The following is a 19,245-nucleotide window of genomic DNA, read 5'->3' as shown; positions in this document are numbered from 1 at the left end:
ACCCACCCAACTGGGCAGCAGCTTAACAGTCATGTGCTCCACACCCACCCAACTGGGCGACAGCTCTACAGTCATGTGGTCCACACCCACCCAACTGGGCGGCAGCTCTACAGTCATGTGGTCCACACCCACCCAACTGGGCGGCAGCTCTACAGTCATGTGGTCCACACCCACCCAACTGGGCGGCAGCTTTACAGTCATGTGGTCCACACCCACCCAACTGGGCGGCAGCTCTACAGTCATGTGGTCCACGCCCACCCAACTGGGCGGCAGCTCTACAGTCATGTGCTCCACACCCACCCAACTGGGCGGCAGCTCTACAGTCATGTGCTCCACACCCACCCAACTGGGCGGCAGCACTACAGTCATGTGCTCCACGCCCACCCAACTGGGCGGCAGCTCTACAGTCATGTGCTCCACACCCACCCAACTGGGCGGCAGCTCTACAGTCATGTGCTCCACACCCACCCAACTGGGCGGCAGCTCTACAGTCATGTGCTCCACGCCCACCCAACTGGGCGGCAGCTCTACAGTCATGTGCTCCACGCCCACCCAACTGGGCGGCAGCTCTACAGTCATGTGCTCCACACCCACCCAACTGGGCGGCAGCTCTACAGTCATGTGCTCCACACCCACCCAACTGGGCGGCAGCTCTACAGTCATGTGCTCCACACCCACCCAACTGGGCGGCAGCTCTACAGTCATGTGCTCCACGCCCACCCAACTGGGCGGCAGCACTACAGTCATGTGCTCCACGCCCACCCAACTGGGCGGCAGCTCTACACTCATGTGCTCCACGCCCACCCAACTGGGCGGCAGCTCTACAGTCATGTGCAGGCTGCACCTACAGTAAGCAAATTTTGGATACTTCGCTAAGATTCCCGCCAGTACAGCATTATGAATGAAGTACTTACACATTTTTTGGACTCCATTGATGGTGTTATCTCTGAATTCTGCGATTTCATTACATTATAAAATGACGCAAAGTATACAAATATTTCTGCTGACAGAGTTTACATTTAGATAAGTCTACATCAGCAGATGTTACAAACTGCCAGAGGTACTTGTAGCCGAGCCTAAGCCTAGCAATGATAACATCTAGAAGTCTACTAACCTTATTGGATGACCCATAGACGTGCGGTTCTTCCTGCATAATAGAATCATGATAGACGGAACAACTGGTGTGAATTTCACTTTGCCTCAAGTCTACGAGATTTTGTTGATGTTCCCTGAATATTACTGCCCTCAGCCTGTTCAGGAGCAGTCCTAGATGGTAATCAATTCCCTCTTTACGAGCAAAAGTCTTGGCTAACTCATCAACTTTGCATTCATATACTCGTTCGAGTGCAAGGATTATGGAAACCAATTCGGTTTGAAGAGTAGAAACCCAGTTATTTTTACAATAATATACATGATTTACACAAGCCTAACCCAACCCATCTTAAGCCTAATATACACTATATAAGGCCTAATATAGTACATGTGTGCTATAGTACGTTTAGGAATATTTAAGTCTGGTTTCCAGCCTTATTTTTCCACTCTTTAGAAAAAGATAGAGAATATGGCTTACTGGTGGTCCATTACTACAGATTGGAACGATCGACCATATAGTTACATGTAGTACAATCAGTTCCTGAGAGTGGGTTGATAACACGCTACTCTCTCTCTCAACCCTTATCAGACCTCCCCCCCCCCCCGGCTCCTCGTCAAGACCCCCCTCCCCCCCCCCAAGCTCCTGGTCAAGGCCTTGTCAACCCTCTTAACAGCTTAAGCGCAGCAGAAAACTATGTAAAATTGCGGGCCATTCTTGCACACTTCTCTTAGCGTGGTGAGGGCGGCGCGCCACAGGCACAAAAGCCACGCCGGGCTAAAATAGCGGTTTTATGCTTGCGAGAAGCAACCAGAGGACCCACCACAGCCCCGCCCGCCACACATCCACCACAGCCACTACCACCATCACCACCACAACCACACTGCTCATGACCGATATTACTACACTCTTCAGCTAATCAGGTTTGTCACGGAATTATGACAAAGTTGGTCAATTAAGACGGGAAAACAAGGCGGCGTGGAGCGTGTCTTGGTAAAATGTCCAACAACTGCAGCACAAACAGGGATGACAGTCAACGGGGCGAGGAACAACAGGGACAGGAGACAGCTGTGTGCTGAGCTTGTGTAACAGGTGAGGCGCCTAACAAGGCTCCGGCCGGGGACCACAACTCTACCTAACTTATGGATACGACCAACTACAGGAAGGTTGCAGTCGACACAAACCTAACGAGGACTGTAACAACAAGACTACCGGTGAGCTACAGGAAGGCCTCCAGCACTGGCCAAACAAATGGATGCTAGAAGTCAACCCCAACAAGTGCTTACCCTGCGGTTACCTTGTGATCATATCAGGGCTCAACGTCCCTGCGGCCCGCTCCTCGACCAGGCCTCCTCGTTGCTGAACTGGTCAACCAGGCTCTTGGATGCAGCTGCTCGCAGCCTGTTACGGACCCGAGTCCAGCGTCCGAGCACGGAGCAGTGACGACCGCGCCATCTGTGGGTCAGCTCCCGAAACCCCCTCCAAATGGACGACGCCATCTAGCGAGGGCGGGGATACCGGCCACAGGGGCTGGTTTCCCGTCCTGATCAGCTCATAACATAGCCGCTGCTGACCTCTGGTGAGGTGACGCTTAGACACCAACGCCATCTATGGAGTGGATAGGTGGGCGTTTGTGTCTAAGCCTGTAAGTGAGGTGCCCTAGAGTGTAACCAGTACTGATGACGTGTCTGATTACAGAATCGACCTGGGACTGCTGTAATGGACGTTGGATCAGTCTACCCAAGGCAGCCGTAGAACCTCCACGCATTTGCTGCTGAAGCTGTGTCACCCCCCCGGATGAACACTGTTGTGTTAGCCTGCCTGTGAGGTGGCAGAACCAGGGATTGTCGTACCCGGGGCTGACTGGTGGAGAAGACTAGCCACTGGGGTGTTGTGGTGAGGAGAGTGATCAGCGGAATCACACGAGACTCCTGCCTAGGGCTCGCAACCCTAGTATCGGTCGTGGAGTGGCCTACGCAGCGTAGCTGATTGGAACCTGCCAGCTACAGGCTGGATTTGTGGTTGAAGGCCTCCACGACGGTGCCCCCAGTGGAACTGTGATTTGGCTGGCCGGGGTAGACTCGCTAGGAGAATCCAAGGATTCGTCGAGAGGCCACAAGAAGAGGACCAGGGCTACTCCTCTCGAGCACCGTGGAACATTCCTGCGTCTTCAGAGGAAGACCATTCTGTATATTATAGAGTTTATACCCCCCGTGTGATAATTTATATATTTATTTATTGGTGATGGTTTAATAATATATTAGGTTTAAGTGCAGTTTTATCCCTTCCCCTTTAATTTACTTGCGTTACGGAGCACACCCCTTGAAAGCCACTAATAACTTGGGGCCGGATACCCAAACTCTATTAACATCAGAGAAAGAACCCAGTTGCGACCCAAGAGGGCCGTAACACAGCCTGACATGTGAATCACAGCCTGGTTGATCAGGTATCCTTTGGAGGTATTTTCAAGTTCTCTCTTGAACACTGAGGGGTCGGCCAGTTATGTCCCTTATGTGTAGTGGAAGCGTGTTGAACAGTCTCGGGCCTCTGATGTTGATAGAGTTCTCTCTCTCTCAGAGTACCTGTTGCACCTCTGCTTTTCAACGGGGGTATTCTGCACATCCTGCCATGCCTCCTGGTCTCATGTGCTGTTATTTCTGTGTGCAGGTTTGGGACCAGCCCCTTTACTATTTTCCACAAGTAAATTATTACGTATCTCTCCCGCCTGCGCTCAAGGGAGTACAGATTTAGGTATTTTAGTCGGTCCCAATAGTTTAGATGTTTTACTGAGTGGATTCTAGCAGTAAAGGATCTCTGCACGCTCTCCAGGTCAGCAATTTCTCCAGCTTTGAAAGGGGCTGTCATTGTGCAGCAGTACTCCACTCTAGAGAGCACTATCGTCTTGAAGAGTATCATCATAGGTACAGCTTCTCTAGTGTGAAAGGTCCTTGTTATCCAACCTGTCATTTTTCTTGCAGTTATGACGGCTACTTTATTGTGTTCTTTGAAGGGTCTTACGACATGAATGCACCCAAATCCTTTACATTGCTTTTTCGTTCTATGTTATGATTTGACTGCGCTTTGTTCGTGGTACCCAACCTTCTTCGCCGTTCTTGAGATAGGGTGCGACTCTCAAGTTGTTCCGCGATTCGTTTTCTTCGCCTATAGAGGGAACGACGCTCCCGTTCCAATCTACATTCTCGTCCTCTTTTTTTTCTTAGGGGTAAGGGGAAGTGGAAAGTGATGACGATACGAAAGGAAACTAGGAGGCATCTACACCTTAAGAGAAGGATAACTGAGAGAATAAGGTCAACTTGAGTGGATACAAGTCCAGCACTGAGAGGCGCACGCACGCGCGCACACACACACACACACACCACACACACACACACCCCCACACACACACACACACACACACACACACCACACACACCCACACACACACCCACACACACACCCACACACACACCCACACACACACACACACACACACACACACACGGGTGAACATCTGAGACGCATCTAACATCAGCACCATATGCCACGCTCCCACACATTACCATAGAATTTACAAGCCTAAGTAGGCATTTAACTCTAATCAATCTAGAGAATTTCTACCCTCTGGAAGTCTTTACAGGTGTGTAGAGCGAGGGTGTGGCACGGAGCTGGGCCACCTGGGAGGGTGTGGCACGGAGCTGGGCCACCTGGGAGGGTGTGGCACGGAGCTGGGCCACCTGGGAGGGTGTGGCACGGAGCTGGGCCACCTGGGAGGGTGTGGCACGGAGCTGGGCCACCTGGGAGGGTGTGGCACGGAGCTGGGCCACCTGGGAGGGTGTGGCACGGAGCTGGGCCACCTGGGAGGGTGTGGCACGGAGCTGGGCCACCTGGGAGGGTGTGGCACGGAGCTGGGCCACCTGGGAGGGTGTGGCACGGAGCTGGGCCACCTGGGAGGGTGTGGCACGGAGCTGGGCCACCTGGGAGGGTGTGGCACGGAGCTGGGCCACCTGGGAGGGTGTGGCACGGAGCTGGGCCACCTGGGAGGGTGTGGCACGGAGCTGGGCCACCTGGGAGGGTGTGGCACGGAGCTGGGCCACCTGGGAGGGTGTGGCACGGAGCTGGGCCACCTGGGAGGGTGTGGCACGGAGCTGGGCCACCTGGGAGGGTGTGGCACGAAGCTGGGCCACCTGGGAGGGTGTGGCACGGAGCTGGGCCACCTGCGGGGTGTGAACCAGTGCCAGCAGTGATGTGGTCAGGTTCACCAGGACTCCCGCCCAACATTGTATCGAGAATATATGAATATATATATATATATATATATATATATATATATATATATATATATATATATATATATATATAATGAGAGAGGAATGAAGGGAGGATGGGAAGGAAGGGGGGAGGATGGGGGGGGGAGAGCGGCAGGTAAATATGAGGATAAAGCACTAAGCCAGTCGAGGTATACAGCAGGTGGAAGGCTACGAGTACAAGGGGTTAGGACGGAGGGAATGAATAACCTCTACAGTATTAAATGATGGCCAAGGAATATTGTCTTCTGCAGAGGACATTTTCATGCTGATTTTTCTATCATCTGCAAAAGTTGACACGAAGCTGTGACTTGTATTTTTGTCTATATCCGAGATAAGAATGACAAATAACAGTGGTGCGAGGACTGTGCCCTGGGGTACAGTCTGCACTTGGACTGACGAGTGCAAGTGGTCGGAGGGGAGAGAAAAGGTATAGTGTAGTGGCGGGGTGTATACACCAGCTGGACGCCCCCACTGTGAAGATATACACCAGCTGGACGCCCCCACTGTGAAGATGTACACCAGCTGGACGCCCCCACTGTGAAGATGTACACCTGCCCTAGACTATATGAAGGGCAGTACAGTGTGTGTCAAGAACTAGCTGCCCTAGACTATATGAAGGGTAGTACAGAGTATGTCAAGAACTAGCTGCCCTAGACTATATGAAGGGTAGTACAGAGTATGTCAAGAACTAGCTGCCCTAGACTATATGAAGGGTAGTACAGTGTGTGTCAAGAACTAGCTGCCCTAGACTATATGAAGGGCAGTACAGTGTGTGTCAAGAACTAGCTGCCCTAGACTATATGAAGGGTAGTACAGTGTGTGTCAAGAACTAGCTGCCCTAGACTATATGAAGGGTAGTACAGAGTATGTCAAGAACTAGCTGCCCTAGACTATATGAAGGGTAGTACAGAGTATGTCAAGAACTAGCTGCCCTAGACTATATGAAGGGCAGTACAGTGTGTGTCAAGAACTAGCTGCCCTAGACTATATGAAGGGTAGTACAGAGTATGTCAAGAACTAGCTGCCGTAGACTATATGAAGGGCAGTACAGTGTGTGTCAAGAACTAGCTGCCGTAGACTATATGAAGGGGAGTACAGAGTATGTCAAGAACTAGCTGCCCTAGACTATATGAAGGGGAGTACAGAGTATGTCAAGAACTAGCTGCCCTAGACTATATGAAGGGTAGTACAGAGTATGTCAAGAACTAGCTGCCCTAGACTATATGAAGGGTAGTACAGAGTATGTCAAGAACTAGCTGCCCTAGACTATATGAAGGGTAGTACAGAGTATGTCAAGAACTAGCTGCCCTAGACTATATGAAGGGGAGTACAGTGTGTGTCAAGAACTAGCTGCCCTAGACTATATGAAGGGCAGTACAGTGTGTGTCAAGAACTAGCTGCCCTAGACTATATGAAGGGGAGTACAGTGTGTGTCAAGAACTAGCTGCCCTAGACTATATGAAGGGTAGTACAGTGTGTGTCAAGAACTAGCTGCCCTAGACTATATGAAGGGTAGTACAGAGTATGTCAAGAACTAGCTGCCCTAGACTATATGAAGGGTAGTACAGTGTGTGTCAAGAACTAGCTGCCCTAGACTATATGAAGGGTAGTACAGAGTATGTCAAGAACTAGCTGCCCTAGACTATATGAAGGGTAGTACAGTGTGTGTCAAGAACTAGCTGCCCTAGACTATATGAAGGGTAGTACAGAGTATGTCAAGAACTAGCTGCCCTAGACTATATGAAGGGGAGTACAGTGTGTGTCAAGAACTAGCTGCCGTAGACTATATGAAGGGGAGTACAGAGTATGTCAAGAACTAGCTGCCGTAGACTATATGAAGGGCAGTACAGTGTGTGTCAAGAACTAGCTGCCCTAGACTATATGAAGGGGAGTACAGTGTGTGTCAAGAACTAGCTGCCCTAGACTATATGAAGGGGAGTACAGTGTGTGTCAAGAACTAGCTGCCCTAGACTATATGAAGGGCAGTACAGTGTGTGTCAAGAACTAGCTGCCCTAGACTATATGAAGGGGAGTACAGTGTGTGTCAAGAACTAGCTGCCCTAGACTATATGAAGGGCAGTACAGTGTGTGTCAAGAACTAGCTGCCCTAGACTATATGAAGGGTAGTACAGAGTATGTCAAGAACTAGCTGCCGTAGACTATATGAAGGGCAGTACAGTGTGTGTCAAGAACTAGCTGCCGTAGACTATATGAAGGGGAGTACAGAGTATGTCAAGAACTAGCTGCCCTAGACTATATGAAGGGAAGTACAGTGTGTGTCAAGAACTAGCTGCCCTAGACTATATGAAGGGGAGTACAGAGTATGTCAAGAACTAGCTGCCCTAGACTATATGAAGGGTAGTACAGAGTATGTCAAGAACTAGCTGCCCTAGACTATATGAAGGGTAGTACAGAGTATGTCAAGAACTAGCTGCCCTAGACTATATGAAGGGGAGTACAGTGTGTGTCAAGAACTAGCTGCCCTAGACTATATGAAGGGTAGTACAGTGTGTGTCAAGAACTAGCTGCCCTAGACTATATGAAGGGTAGTACAGTGTGTGTCAAGAACTAGCTGCCCTAGACTATATGAAGGGTAGTACAGAGTATGTCAAGAACTAGCTGCCCTAGACTATATGAAGGGTAGTACAGTGTGTGTCAAGAACTAGCTGCCCTAGACTATATGAAGGGTAGTACAGAGTATGTCAAGAACTAGCTGCCCTAGACTATATGAAGGGTAGTACAGTGTGTGTCAAGAACTAGCTGCCCTAGACTATATGAAGGGTAGTACAGAGTATGTCAAGAACTAGCTGCCCTAGACTATATGAAGGGGAGTACAGTGTGTGTCAAGAACTAGCTGCCGTAGACTATATGAAGGGGAGTACAGAGTATGTCAAGAACTAGCTGCCGTAGACTATATGAAGGGCAGTACAGTGTGTGTCAAGAACTAGCTGCCCTAGACTATATGAAGGGGAGTACAGTGTGTGTCAAGAACTAGCTGCCCTAGACTATATGAAGGGCAGTACAGTGTGTGTCAAGAACTAGCTGCCCTAGACTATATGAAGGGGAGTACAGTGTGTGTCAAGAACTAGCTGCCCTAGACTATATGAAGGGCAGTACAGTGTGTGTCAAGAACTAGCTGCCCTAGACTATATGAAGGGTAGTACAGAGTATGTCAAGAACTAGCTGCCGTAGGCTATATGAAGGGCAGTACAGTGTGTGTCAAGAACTAGCTGCCGTAGACTATATGAAGGGGAGTACAGAGTATGTCAAGAACTAGCTGCCCTAGACTATATGAAGGGGAGTACAGAGTATGTCAAGAACTAGCTGCCCTAGACTATATGAAGGGTAGTACAGAGTATGTCAAGAACTAGCTGCCCTAGACTATATGAAGGGTAGTACAGAGTATGTCAAGAACTAGCTGCCCTAGACTATATGAAGGGGAGTACAGTGTGTGTCAAGAACTAGCTGCCGTAGACTATATGAAGGGCAGTACAGTGTGTGTCAAGAACTAGCTGCCCTAGACTATATGAAGGGGAGTACAGTGTGTGTCAAGAACTAGCTGCCCTAGACTATATGAAGGGCAGTACAGTGTGTGTCAAGAACTAGCTGCCCTAGACTATATGAAGGGGAGTACAGTGTGTGTCAAGAACTAGCTGCCCTAGACTATATGAAGGGGAGTACAGTGTGTGTCAAGAACTAGCTGCCCTAGACTATATGAAGGGAAGTACAGTGTGTGTCAAGAACTAGCTGCCCTAGACTATATGAAGGGGAGTACAGTGTGTGTCAAGAACTAGCTGCCCTAGACTATATGAAGAGTAGTACAGTGTGTGTCAAGAACTAGCTGCCCTAGACTATATAAAGGGGAGTACAGTGTGTGTCAAGAACTAGCTGCCCTAGACTATATGAAGGGGAGTACAGTGTGTGTCAAGAACTAGCTGCCCTAGACTATATGAAGGGGAGTACAGTGTGTGTCAAGAACTAGCTGCCCTAGACTATATGAAGGGGAGTACAGTGTGTGTCAAGAACTAGCTGCCCTAGATTATATGAAGGGGAGTACAGTGTGTGTCAAGAACTAGCTGCCCTAGACTATATGAAGGGGAGTACAGTGTGTGTCAAGAACTAGCTGCCCTAGACTATATGAAGGGCAGTACAGTGTGTGTCAAGAACTAGCTGCCCTAGACTATATGAAGGGGAGTACAGTGTGTGTCAAGAACTAGCTACGTGATGCTAAAACTGCCCATCACACAGGATGGTCAGTCATACAGGGCCATGTGATCAGTAGTCTACACTGGCCAACATTCGGGGCATTATGAGGCTATCCTCAAGAACACGAGAGTGACTCAGGTAGCAGTGATACTATAATAATCCCCATCTCGCAATACAGATGACGAGGTGAAGATTAACGGCATAAATCTACGGTAGTAACGCTCATTATTTCACTTACTACTTCATTCTCTTACTCCCTCACACTCACCACTCTCACTCACTCCATACTTTCACCTATCGCTGACTCATTCTTAACTCATCCTCACTAACAACCTCCCTCATCAGTAGTCACTCATCCCAGTCACTCATGAATCGCCTCCCTCACTAGTTTACCTGTAGTGTGTTTCGAGAGATCTTCTACTGCCCTGCCTGAGGCCTGGGTTTCAGCGACTCACCAGACTCACCTCTTTACCCATCCTCTTACCTACCCCTCCCCCCCCCTGCATCACGCGGTTCTCTCGGCCCTGACAATGCTCTCAGCCATTTAATACGTAGGATACAATGTTAAATTAATTGTGTTATGTGCCGCCCCGACACACTCACTACCTCTGGTGGGGCAGAGGTCAACAACCCTATCGTGTTTATGGTAGCAAGGACGCCAACCACCACAACCAGACAACCATCACTGCCACCACCAGGAACCACCACAACCACTGCCAACCACCAGGAACCACCACAACCACTGCCAACCACCAGGAACCACCACAACCACTGCCAACCACCAGGAACCACCACAACCACTGCCAACCACCAGGAACCACCACAACCACTGCCAACCACCAGGAACCACCACAACCACTGCCAACCACCAGGAACCACCACAACCACTGCCAACCACCAGGAACCACCACAACCACTGCCAACCACCAGGAACCACCACAACCAGACAACCATCACTGCCACGCACCAGGAACCAACACAACCGGATACAGACTTCCCATCTTGGTTCAATGTTTTTAGAGCTCCAGTGAGGTCAATGCCCTGCCCTACCCCCCCCCTCTAGCCTGCCACCCCTCCTGCCCCTCCCTACCCCTCCCTACCTACCCCTCCCTACCTACCCCTCCCTACCCTACCATACTCCAGCCTTCCCTCCCTCGCCCCACGTAACGAGCATCACAACTTTACATCAAGACGCTGCAGGACCTCCCGTCTGCTGCCTCACATATACTATCATGCAGCAGCACCAACATCAACACCAGCAGCTGCTGCAGGTTTACCAGCAGCTGCTGCAGGTTTACCAGCAGCTGCTGCAGGTTTACCAGCAGCTGCTGCAGGTTTACCAGCAGCTGCTGCAGGTTTACCAGCAGCTGCTGCAGGTTTACCAGCAGCTGCTGCAGGTTTACCAGCAGCTGCTGCAGGTTTACCAGCAGCTGCTGCAGGTTTACCAGCTGCTGCAGGTTTACCAGCTGCTGCAGGTTTACCAGCAGCTGCAGCAGCATAGTATGTGTCAGTTGGGTTCCCCGGGTGTTAGAGCACTCTTAGTGTGTTGTTATAGAGACCAGGAGGCGGTACCTTGCCCTTCTCACTCCGCCTTAACGACACCTTGACGTGGAATGATGTGATTATCCCGAAATGTTGAGAGTCCAATAACCATTGTGATCCTCAGGTCAGCAGTGGGAACCACCCTAAGTCATAACTGTTTCACTCAAGAGTTAGTAACTGTCTCATTTCCGGTTCTCTCTCTCTCTCTCTCTCTCTCTCTCTCTCTCTCTCTCTCTCTCTCTCTCTCTCTCTCTCTCTCTCTCTCTCTCTCTCTCTCTCTCTCTCTCAACACCTAACCACTTGGGCTGGACGGCAGAGCGACGGTCTCGCTTCCTGCAGGTCGGCGTTCAATCCCCGACCGTCCAAGTGGTTGGACAGCAGTCCTCTCACCCACCCACCCTCCCTGTCCCATCCCAAATCCTCATCCCCTCCCAGTGCTATAGTGTCCTAATGGCTTGGCGCTTTCCCCTGATAGTTCCCTTCCCTTCTCTCAATACCCAACATAATGTTTGTATCATCACAAACTTATATTATCGCTTGTGCATGTGTCAGCGTGCAACACAGGACGGAGAGGAATGAGGTGAGAGTTGTGGTAGTGAGGTAGAGTGAGACGCCGCCGTGGCTGGCGGACACCACTCACCAGGTCACACACTCACCAAGTCTTAGTTACACCTCATGTTAAAGTGTCCCTCCCAGGCAGTGTGTGTTGTGTCTCTGGGTGTTACACACACTGAGCCAGGCACACGTGGTGCAGCCCCCCCCCCCCCCCCACGCCTCTGGGGGAGTGCCACATCTCACACTCCTGGCACACTCCTGGCGCACCCCTGGCACACTCCTGGCGCACTCCTGGCGCACCCCTGGCACACCCCTGGCACACCCCTGGCACACCCCTGGCACACCCCTGGCGCACCCCTGGCACACCCCTGGCACACCTCACACTGGCCAACCTACACTGAGGTAACACTCCTGACACTGCTCCCTAAGCATTATATGTAACCAGCTTTTGGTATTAACTTCCACTACTGTGTTTGGTGATGAAACTAATGGTGACGTTCCTATCACAACACTTGTTAGTGACGGTAATGTCTTCTCCCAGACAAGAGAGAGACACTCCTGAATGTCTTGTCGAGGTCTGAGTGTGTGGTTACGACGAGACAAGCAGCTCAACGTCTAATGAGGCTGTTATCCTGGGTCCTGCCCTCTTATTATTCTTCTTGACCGCCTCACCAGGTCACATCTGCTTCTGACCAATTCTATTGAAACGTGGTCACGTGACCTTTCAGTAATGCTGCTATTCTGGAACCTGGAGTTGTTACTAATAGAGGTGTTCATCTGGATGTTATCCCTCGTAACCTTCTACATACCCTGAGGAACGCGGCTAATGGCACTGTTTACATTCATCCATTTATTGAGATATAATTTTAATTCACTCAATCATTTTCCTAGTAAAGCTATCCTCCGAAGTAAAGCTTTTGTTACCAAGAAAGTGTGCAGAGTATTAGAACCCTTTCCACTAACCTTCTACTTCTAATATTTTGACTTTTATTATTTCACATTTCTTAAAATCAATATTGTGAGCCTTTTCCCCAACTACGGTTAGCTCCAGCACTGTTACCAGCCGCCAGCACTGTTACCAGCCGCCAGCACTGTTACCAGCCGCCAGCACTGTTACCAGCCGCCAGCACTGTTACCAGCCCCCAGCACTGTTACCAGCCCCCAGCACTGTTACCAGCCCCCAGCACTGTTACCAGCCGCCAGCACTGTTACCAGCCGCCAGCACTGTTACCAGCCGCCAGCACTGTTACCAGCCGCCAGCACTGTTACCAGCCGCCAGCACTGTTACCAGCCGCCAGCACTGTTACCAGCCGCCAGCACTGTTACCAGCCGCCAGCACTGTTACCAGCCGTGACGCTACACGCTGCCTTGTGTTCTTCACTTGTCACCCCCAGTTGACGCCCAGTTCCCGCCACGTAACACTTCACTACCATCTATATACGGTACTGCCAGCTCTACACGGTACTGCCAGCTCTACACGGTACTACCAGCTCTACACGGTACTGCCAGCTCTACACGGTACTGCCAGCTCTACACGGTACTGCCAGCTCTACACGGTACTGCCAGCTCTACACGGTACTGCCAGCTCTACACGGTACTGCCAGCTCTACACGGTACTGCCAGCTCTACACGGTACTGCCAGCTCTACACGGTACTGCCAGCTCTACACGGTACTGCCAGCTCTACACGGTACTGCCAGCTCTACACGGTACTACCAGCTCTACACGGTACTGCCAGCTCTACACGGTACTGCCAGCTCTACACGGTACTATATATACCCGCCAGCATTACTGCCCCCCCCCCCCACTCTAGTCTTACTAATACTTTCCCTAATTGTATTTGGGTACTTGAAAACAATTTATGTTTTATATCCATTACGTTACGGGTCAATTTACTGTATTTGTTTTTATAATGAAATCACTCCATGGTGGTAGTGGGGGTGGTGGTGCTGGTGGTGGAGGTGGTAGTGGGGGTGGTGGTGCTGGTGGTGGAGGTGGTAGTGGGGGTGGTGGTGCTGGTGGTGGAGGTGGTAGTGGGGGTGGTGGTGCTGGTGGTGGAGGTGGTGCTGGTGGTGGTGGTGGTAGTGGGGGTGGTGGTGCTGGTGGTGGAGGTGGTGCTGGTGGTGGTGGTGGTAGTGGGGGTGGTGGTGCTGGTGGTGGAGGTGGTGGTGATGGTAGTGGTGGTGGTGGTGGAGGTGGTAGTGGGGGTGGTGGTGCTGGTGGTGGTGGTGATGGTAGTGGTGGTGGGGAAAGAGGAACTGGAAAGGGAGTTGCCGTTCATGGTCGTGATAGTAAATCAAGTTATGTTGAACACGGGTGTATGATACCAATGGGAGGGGAGGGGATGGGAGAGGTGGGAGAGTAAGAGGAGGAGAGGGAAGGAGTGGCAGGACCAGAGAAAATTCTTAAGGTACGTCACTCCCTGGCACCAAGCCAGTGGACCACCACACCAGCACGGTAACACTATGTACGCCAGCACCCACACGACGTACCCTCACGCCCACACGGCGTACCCTCACGCCCACACGACGTACCCTCACGCCCACACAACCACCACGTGTCATTCTTAAATATTTACACCCAGGATGGTGTCATTCTAGCACCTTCACCATCCGTAAACACTCGTAATGATGGTGTCACAGTGTTAGCGGGGGGGTGGGGGGGGTGATAGTGACGGGAGGTGATGGTCTTGCTGTAGCAGCACCGTCACCCTCCTCTTCCTTCCCGGGAATGGTAGCCCTTGTCCGGGAATGGTTGGTAACTCTTTGTCATGGAAAGGTAGGTAACCCTGGCCCTAGAAAGGTTAGTAACCCTGGCCCTAGGTTGGTAACCCTGGCCCTAGAAAGGTTGGTAACCCTGGCCCTAGAAAGGTTGGTAACCCTGGCCCTAGAAAGGTTGGTAACCCTGGCCCTAGAAAGGTTGGTAACCCTGGCCCTAGAAAGGTTGGTAACCCTTGTCCGGGGAAAGGTTGGTAACCCTTGACCTAGAAAGGTTGGTAACCCTTGTCCGGGGAAAGGTTGGTAACCCTGGCCCTAGAAAGGTTGGTAACCCTGGCCCTAGAAAGGTTAGTAACCCTGGCCCTAGAAAGGTTAGTAACCCTGGCCCTAGAAAGGTTAGTAACCCTGGCCCTAGAAAGGTTGGTAACCCTGGCCCTAGAAAGGTTGGTAACCCTGGCCCTAGAAAGGTTGGTAACCCTGGCCCTAGAAAGGTTGGTAACCCTGGCCCTAGAAAGGTTGGTAACCCTGGCCCTAGAAAGGTTGGTAACCCTTGTCCGGGGAAAGGTTGGTAACCCTTGTCCGGGGAAAGGTTGGTAACCCTTGACCTAGAAAGGTTGGTAACCCTTGACCTAGAAAGGTTGGTAACCCTTGACCTAGAAAGGTTGGTAACCCTTGACCTAGAAAGGTTGGTAACCCTTGTCCGGGGAAAGGTTGGTAACCCTTGTCCGGGGAAAGGTTGGTTACCCTTGACCTAGAAAGGTTGGTAACCCTTGACCTAGAAAGGTTGGTAACCCTTGACCTAGAAAGGTTGGTAACCCTTGTCCGGGGAAAGGTTGGTAACCCTTGACCTAGAAAGGTTGGTAACCCTGGCCCTAGAAAGGTTGGTAACCCTTGTCCGGGGAAGGTTGGTAACCCTTGCCCGGGAAAGGTTGGTAACCTCTTGACATCTCACCAGTAAGTAATTACCCTCAATGACTGACATATGTACTCAATTTGCATCCATTTCACCTGCCTCCAATAGGTCCGCTCGGTGATAACATCAACTCAGCCCCCGCCAATCCTCGAGCCCCTAACATCAAGATAGAAATACCGACCAATCGCCTGCTGGCTCCCCCGCCAGTGACCAATGGGAAGACAGCAAAACACCCGAGGTTAACTCCTGACACTTCGCGCCACCTTCAGGAGACCAGCATCACTCCTTGCAAAACTCACTTGCTGCAATTTATATTACTTGCTGCAACATTTTCTTGCCCTTAGCTTCGTAAATTGCTAAATAGCAGTAAACGGTGCGAGTTTGTTCGCTCAACTGACACGTTGATTACAAAATGTTTGAAGTTAGTAAGACAACACTAGAAATATATACGCGATAAATGAAGTGGCATGGGCCCCCAGCCATCAAGGTCTTCCCATGCTCCTCCCCAGCACCAGTACTCATAGAAAACGGGAACATCAACACAGACTGTATTAGCCTGGTAGCGTCCACCCTTCCCTCCGTCACACTCACTCCCCTCCCTCTCCCTACCTTCCTCCCCTCCCTCTCGTTCTCCCTACCTTCCTCCCCTCCCTCTCGTTCTCCCTACCTTCCTCCCCTCTCTCTCATTCTCCCTACCTTCCTCCCCTCCCTCTCGTTCTCCCTACCTTCCTCCCCTCCCTCTCGTTCTCCCTGCCTCTTATTCTTTTGTTCAGAGCTTTTACAAATATGAATAACTTTTATTCAAAAATGTTTTTAACCATTTTAAATTGAGGCAATATTTTAAACTAAAGAATAAATTTCGCATAAATATTATTACTCCAATCTGATTTAAATCAGGTCTTTCAATGGTATTTAATGAAGGTAAGTTCCAGCTCCTGCGCTAAGGAAAAAATTAAAATATAAAAATGGAAACCAGATATAAAACGCAGTCAAATCATAACATAGAAGGAAAAGGCAATGTAAAACGGGAGCAATTGAGTGTGCTTCTCCAGCAATACGGACATTAAGTTCTAGCTGGAGGTCAACGCCGCATGTGGTCTGGGCACTCTACCGACTCAGTGACATAGTGAGAGTGTGTAGCTGCCTAAGGAGTTACATAATCCCTCCTGACCATTAGGTGCGCAGTGTATTAAACCGTCGTTGAGGTTTAATTGCCAGAGGGAGTTACGAGAACTCTCTGCTGTAGAGTATTGGAACCAGTCTGAGGCGCTAATGGTTCTGAAGTGAGCTGAAGTGACTGATGAGTGACAGCCATCTCATTATCATTGTCTTAACTGTACATATAGTGTATCTACATGTTTGGTAATATAGATGTATTATAGCCGTGGTACGTTCTTTACCCAAAATATTAGTTCATGACCATAGTCAGGGTCCAGCCAAGTAAGGTGTGTGGCACCTGATGATGGTCCAGGCTGGGGCGTAACTCGCCTCACTAAACAAGATGAAACTCATTACGATACCTTGAATTAAATACAAGATAAAGCAAAAATAGAGTACCAAACGAATTTAAATGTGTTGGGTCTACTGAAATGGCGGTTCGATCCCAACAGTGTTCAAGAGACAACTTGAGAAACACCTCCAAAGAATACCTGATCAACCAGGCTGTGATTTGTCAGACTGCGAGCAGACGCGTCCAACAGCCTGGTTGACCGGTCCAGTAACCAGGAGACCAGGGCGAGAACCGGGCCACGGAGACGTTGAGCTCCGGAAAAAACATAAGGTAACTGCTAAAGTTCAATGATATAAGAGTAATTAGTAGAGACCCAGGAGTTAGTGAGCCATTGTGGGTTGCATGCTGGGGGTAGAGACCCAGGAGTTAGTGAGCCATTGTGGGTTGCATGCTGGGGGTAGAGACCCAGGAGTTAGTGAGCCATTGTGGGTTGCATGCTGGGGGTAGAGACCCAGGAGTTAGTGAGCCATTGTGGGTTGCATGCTGGGGGTAGAGACCCAGGAGTTAGTGAGCCATTGTGGGTTGCATGCTGGGGAAGCCAAGTCTTTAACAATGGGATCATCCCTAGCCACAGACTAGCCACAGCCACAGACTAGCCACAGCCACAGACTAGCCACAGCCACAGACTAGCCTTGATCGCACTAACAGCCTTCCTCTTTCCCCAACATCACCATCCTTGTCCTCCACTGCTATTCTTCCACACCAAGGAGCACCCTACAAACCTACCAAAGTCCTCCTCGACATAAAATACACCTCCCTAAACAGCAGCAGACTGATGAGGCTGCACATTGACAACCCTCCCCCACCCCTTTCTCCCTCCCTCTCTCTCCCTCCCCTCCCCCCTGGTGGTAACACATCTCTCAGGCGGAGGGAGACGCACAATTACCCCCCCCCCTCCTGCCTCCTAACAATTCTCTGTATCATCAATTTAAAATGAGAGCAACTAATGCAGACTCAACAGCACTGGCGGGCTCTGAGGAACCCCTCCCCCCCCCCAGCACCTGACTGTGACTACCCATCACCTCTCTGGTAGTGTCATAGAAACTATAATTGTCTTGCCAGCCTATATGACTGTCCCAAGTCACAGCCCTGCTCCAGTGCCAGTAAATCCACTACGGGCTCACCATAGCCAGTCCTGCTTGCTACGTTGTTCCCATTAGCTCAATCTTAAACAACAACAACAACATGACTGTCGTTCTTGCCTCCCAGCCCTGTGCATACAGTATTCTCACGCATGTGTGTGTGTGTGTATTCACCTAGTTGTGTTTGCGGGAGTTGAGCTTTGCTCTTTCGGCCCGCCTCTCAACTGTCAATCAACTGTTTACTAACTTTTTTTTCTCCACACCACACACACACACACACACCAGGAAGCAGCCCGTGACAGCTGACTAACTCCCAGGTACCTATTTACTGCTAGGTAACAGGGGCATTCAGGGTGAAAGAAACTTTGCCCGTTTGTTTCTGCCTGGTGTGGGAATCGAACCCGCGCCACAGAATTACGAGTCCTGCGTGCTATCCACCAGGCTACCAGGCCCCTCGGGGTGTGCACAGGACCTCACAGCTGAGTAGACAGTGCTTGGGGTCGTAGTCCTAATGGCCTGGGTTAGATTCCCGGCCGAGGAGGAAACAAATGGGCACAGTTTTTCACCCTTATGCCCCTGTACACCTAGCAGTAACTAGGTACCTGGGTGTTAAACAGCTGCTATGGACTGCTTCCTGGGTGTGGGTGTGTGTGTGTGTGTATTAGAGAAAAATGTATAGTGTATATGTACTGGAGAAAAAATAGATTGGCTAGAAAGGCGGGGTCCAAGTGCTAATAGCTCGATTCTGCAGAAACAAATGGTAAATACACACACACATTTGACAGCAGAAACCAAGAAAAATACAATACAATTCAAAAATAGAAACCATAGCAACAATATCTCACCTGGTGTTACCTTTAATACAAACTGCATTGCCTATACTGGTGACCAGGATTGGTGAAGTCTTTATGCATCACTTACTAAGGCTATACATCTCTGTAATCATATTGGCTTTGTTTACCATCATGTAACAGTTTCCGAGCTTGAAAACAACCTCATAGTACTTCGTAGCTCAAAGTGCTGAATAAATGTATACAAAGCTGCCATGATTAAGGAAAGATGTACAGGTTTTGTAAGTGAACACAAGTGCTTCAAGACTGGTGCCCAGATAGGATGAGCAAGGGTAGGACGGTCAGCCACTGGAGGCGAGCATCAGCACCTGTAGGAACCATGAGGGGGAAAACAAGAGCCGGGTACTCACATGTTTTGTACGCGTCCTTGACCAGGTCAGAGTCGAGGGCGTGGTGCATCTCGTAGAGGGAGCGGCCCATCAGCTCCTCCGTTGTGTACCCGCAGTACTCTCCCACGCTGTGAGGTGACAACA

The 19,245-nt window shown here is 50.3% G+C and overlaps 1 protein-coding gene across 1 annotated transcript in view; it reads right to left on the bottom strand.

Annotated features, from left to right (window-relative positions):
- The window catches only part of LOC123775002 (hypoxia-inducible factor 1-alpha), a gene marked incomplete in the record, with an annotated part of 263,924 nt that overhangs the window by 38,485 nt on the left and 206,194 nt on the right, over positions 1-19,245 (bottom strand). Inside the window, 1 exon segment of the mRNA XM_069318978.1 lies at positions 19,123-19,229. Within this exon segment, the coding sequence (XP_069175079.1) occupies positions 19,123-19,229 (107 nt within the window).

The sequence above is a fragment of the Procambarus clarkii genome, chromosome 92 (assembly GCF_040958095.1).
Source record: "Procambarus clarkii isolate CNS0578487 chromosome 92, FALCON_Pclarkii_2.0, whole genome shotgun sequence".
In the NCBI taxonomy this organism is placed as follows: Eukaryota; Metazoa; Arthropoda; class Malacostraca; order Decapoda; family Cambaridae; genus Procambarus; species Procambarus clarkii.
Note: the sequence above shows the minus strand (reverse complement) of the source record. Positions and strands in the feature narration are given on the sequence as shown.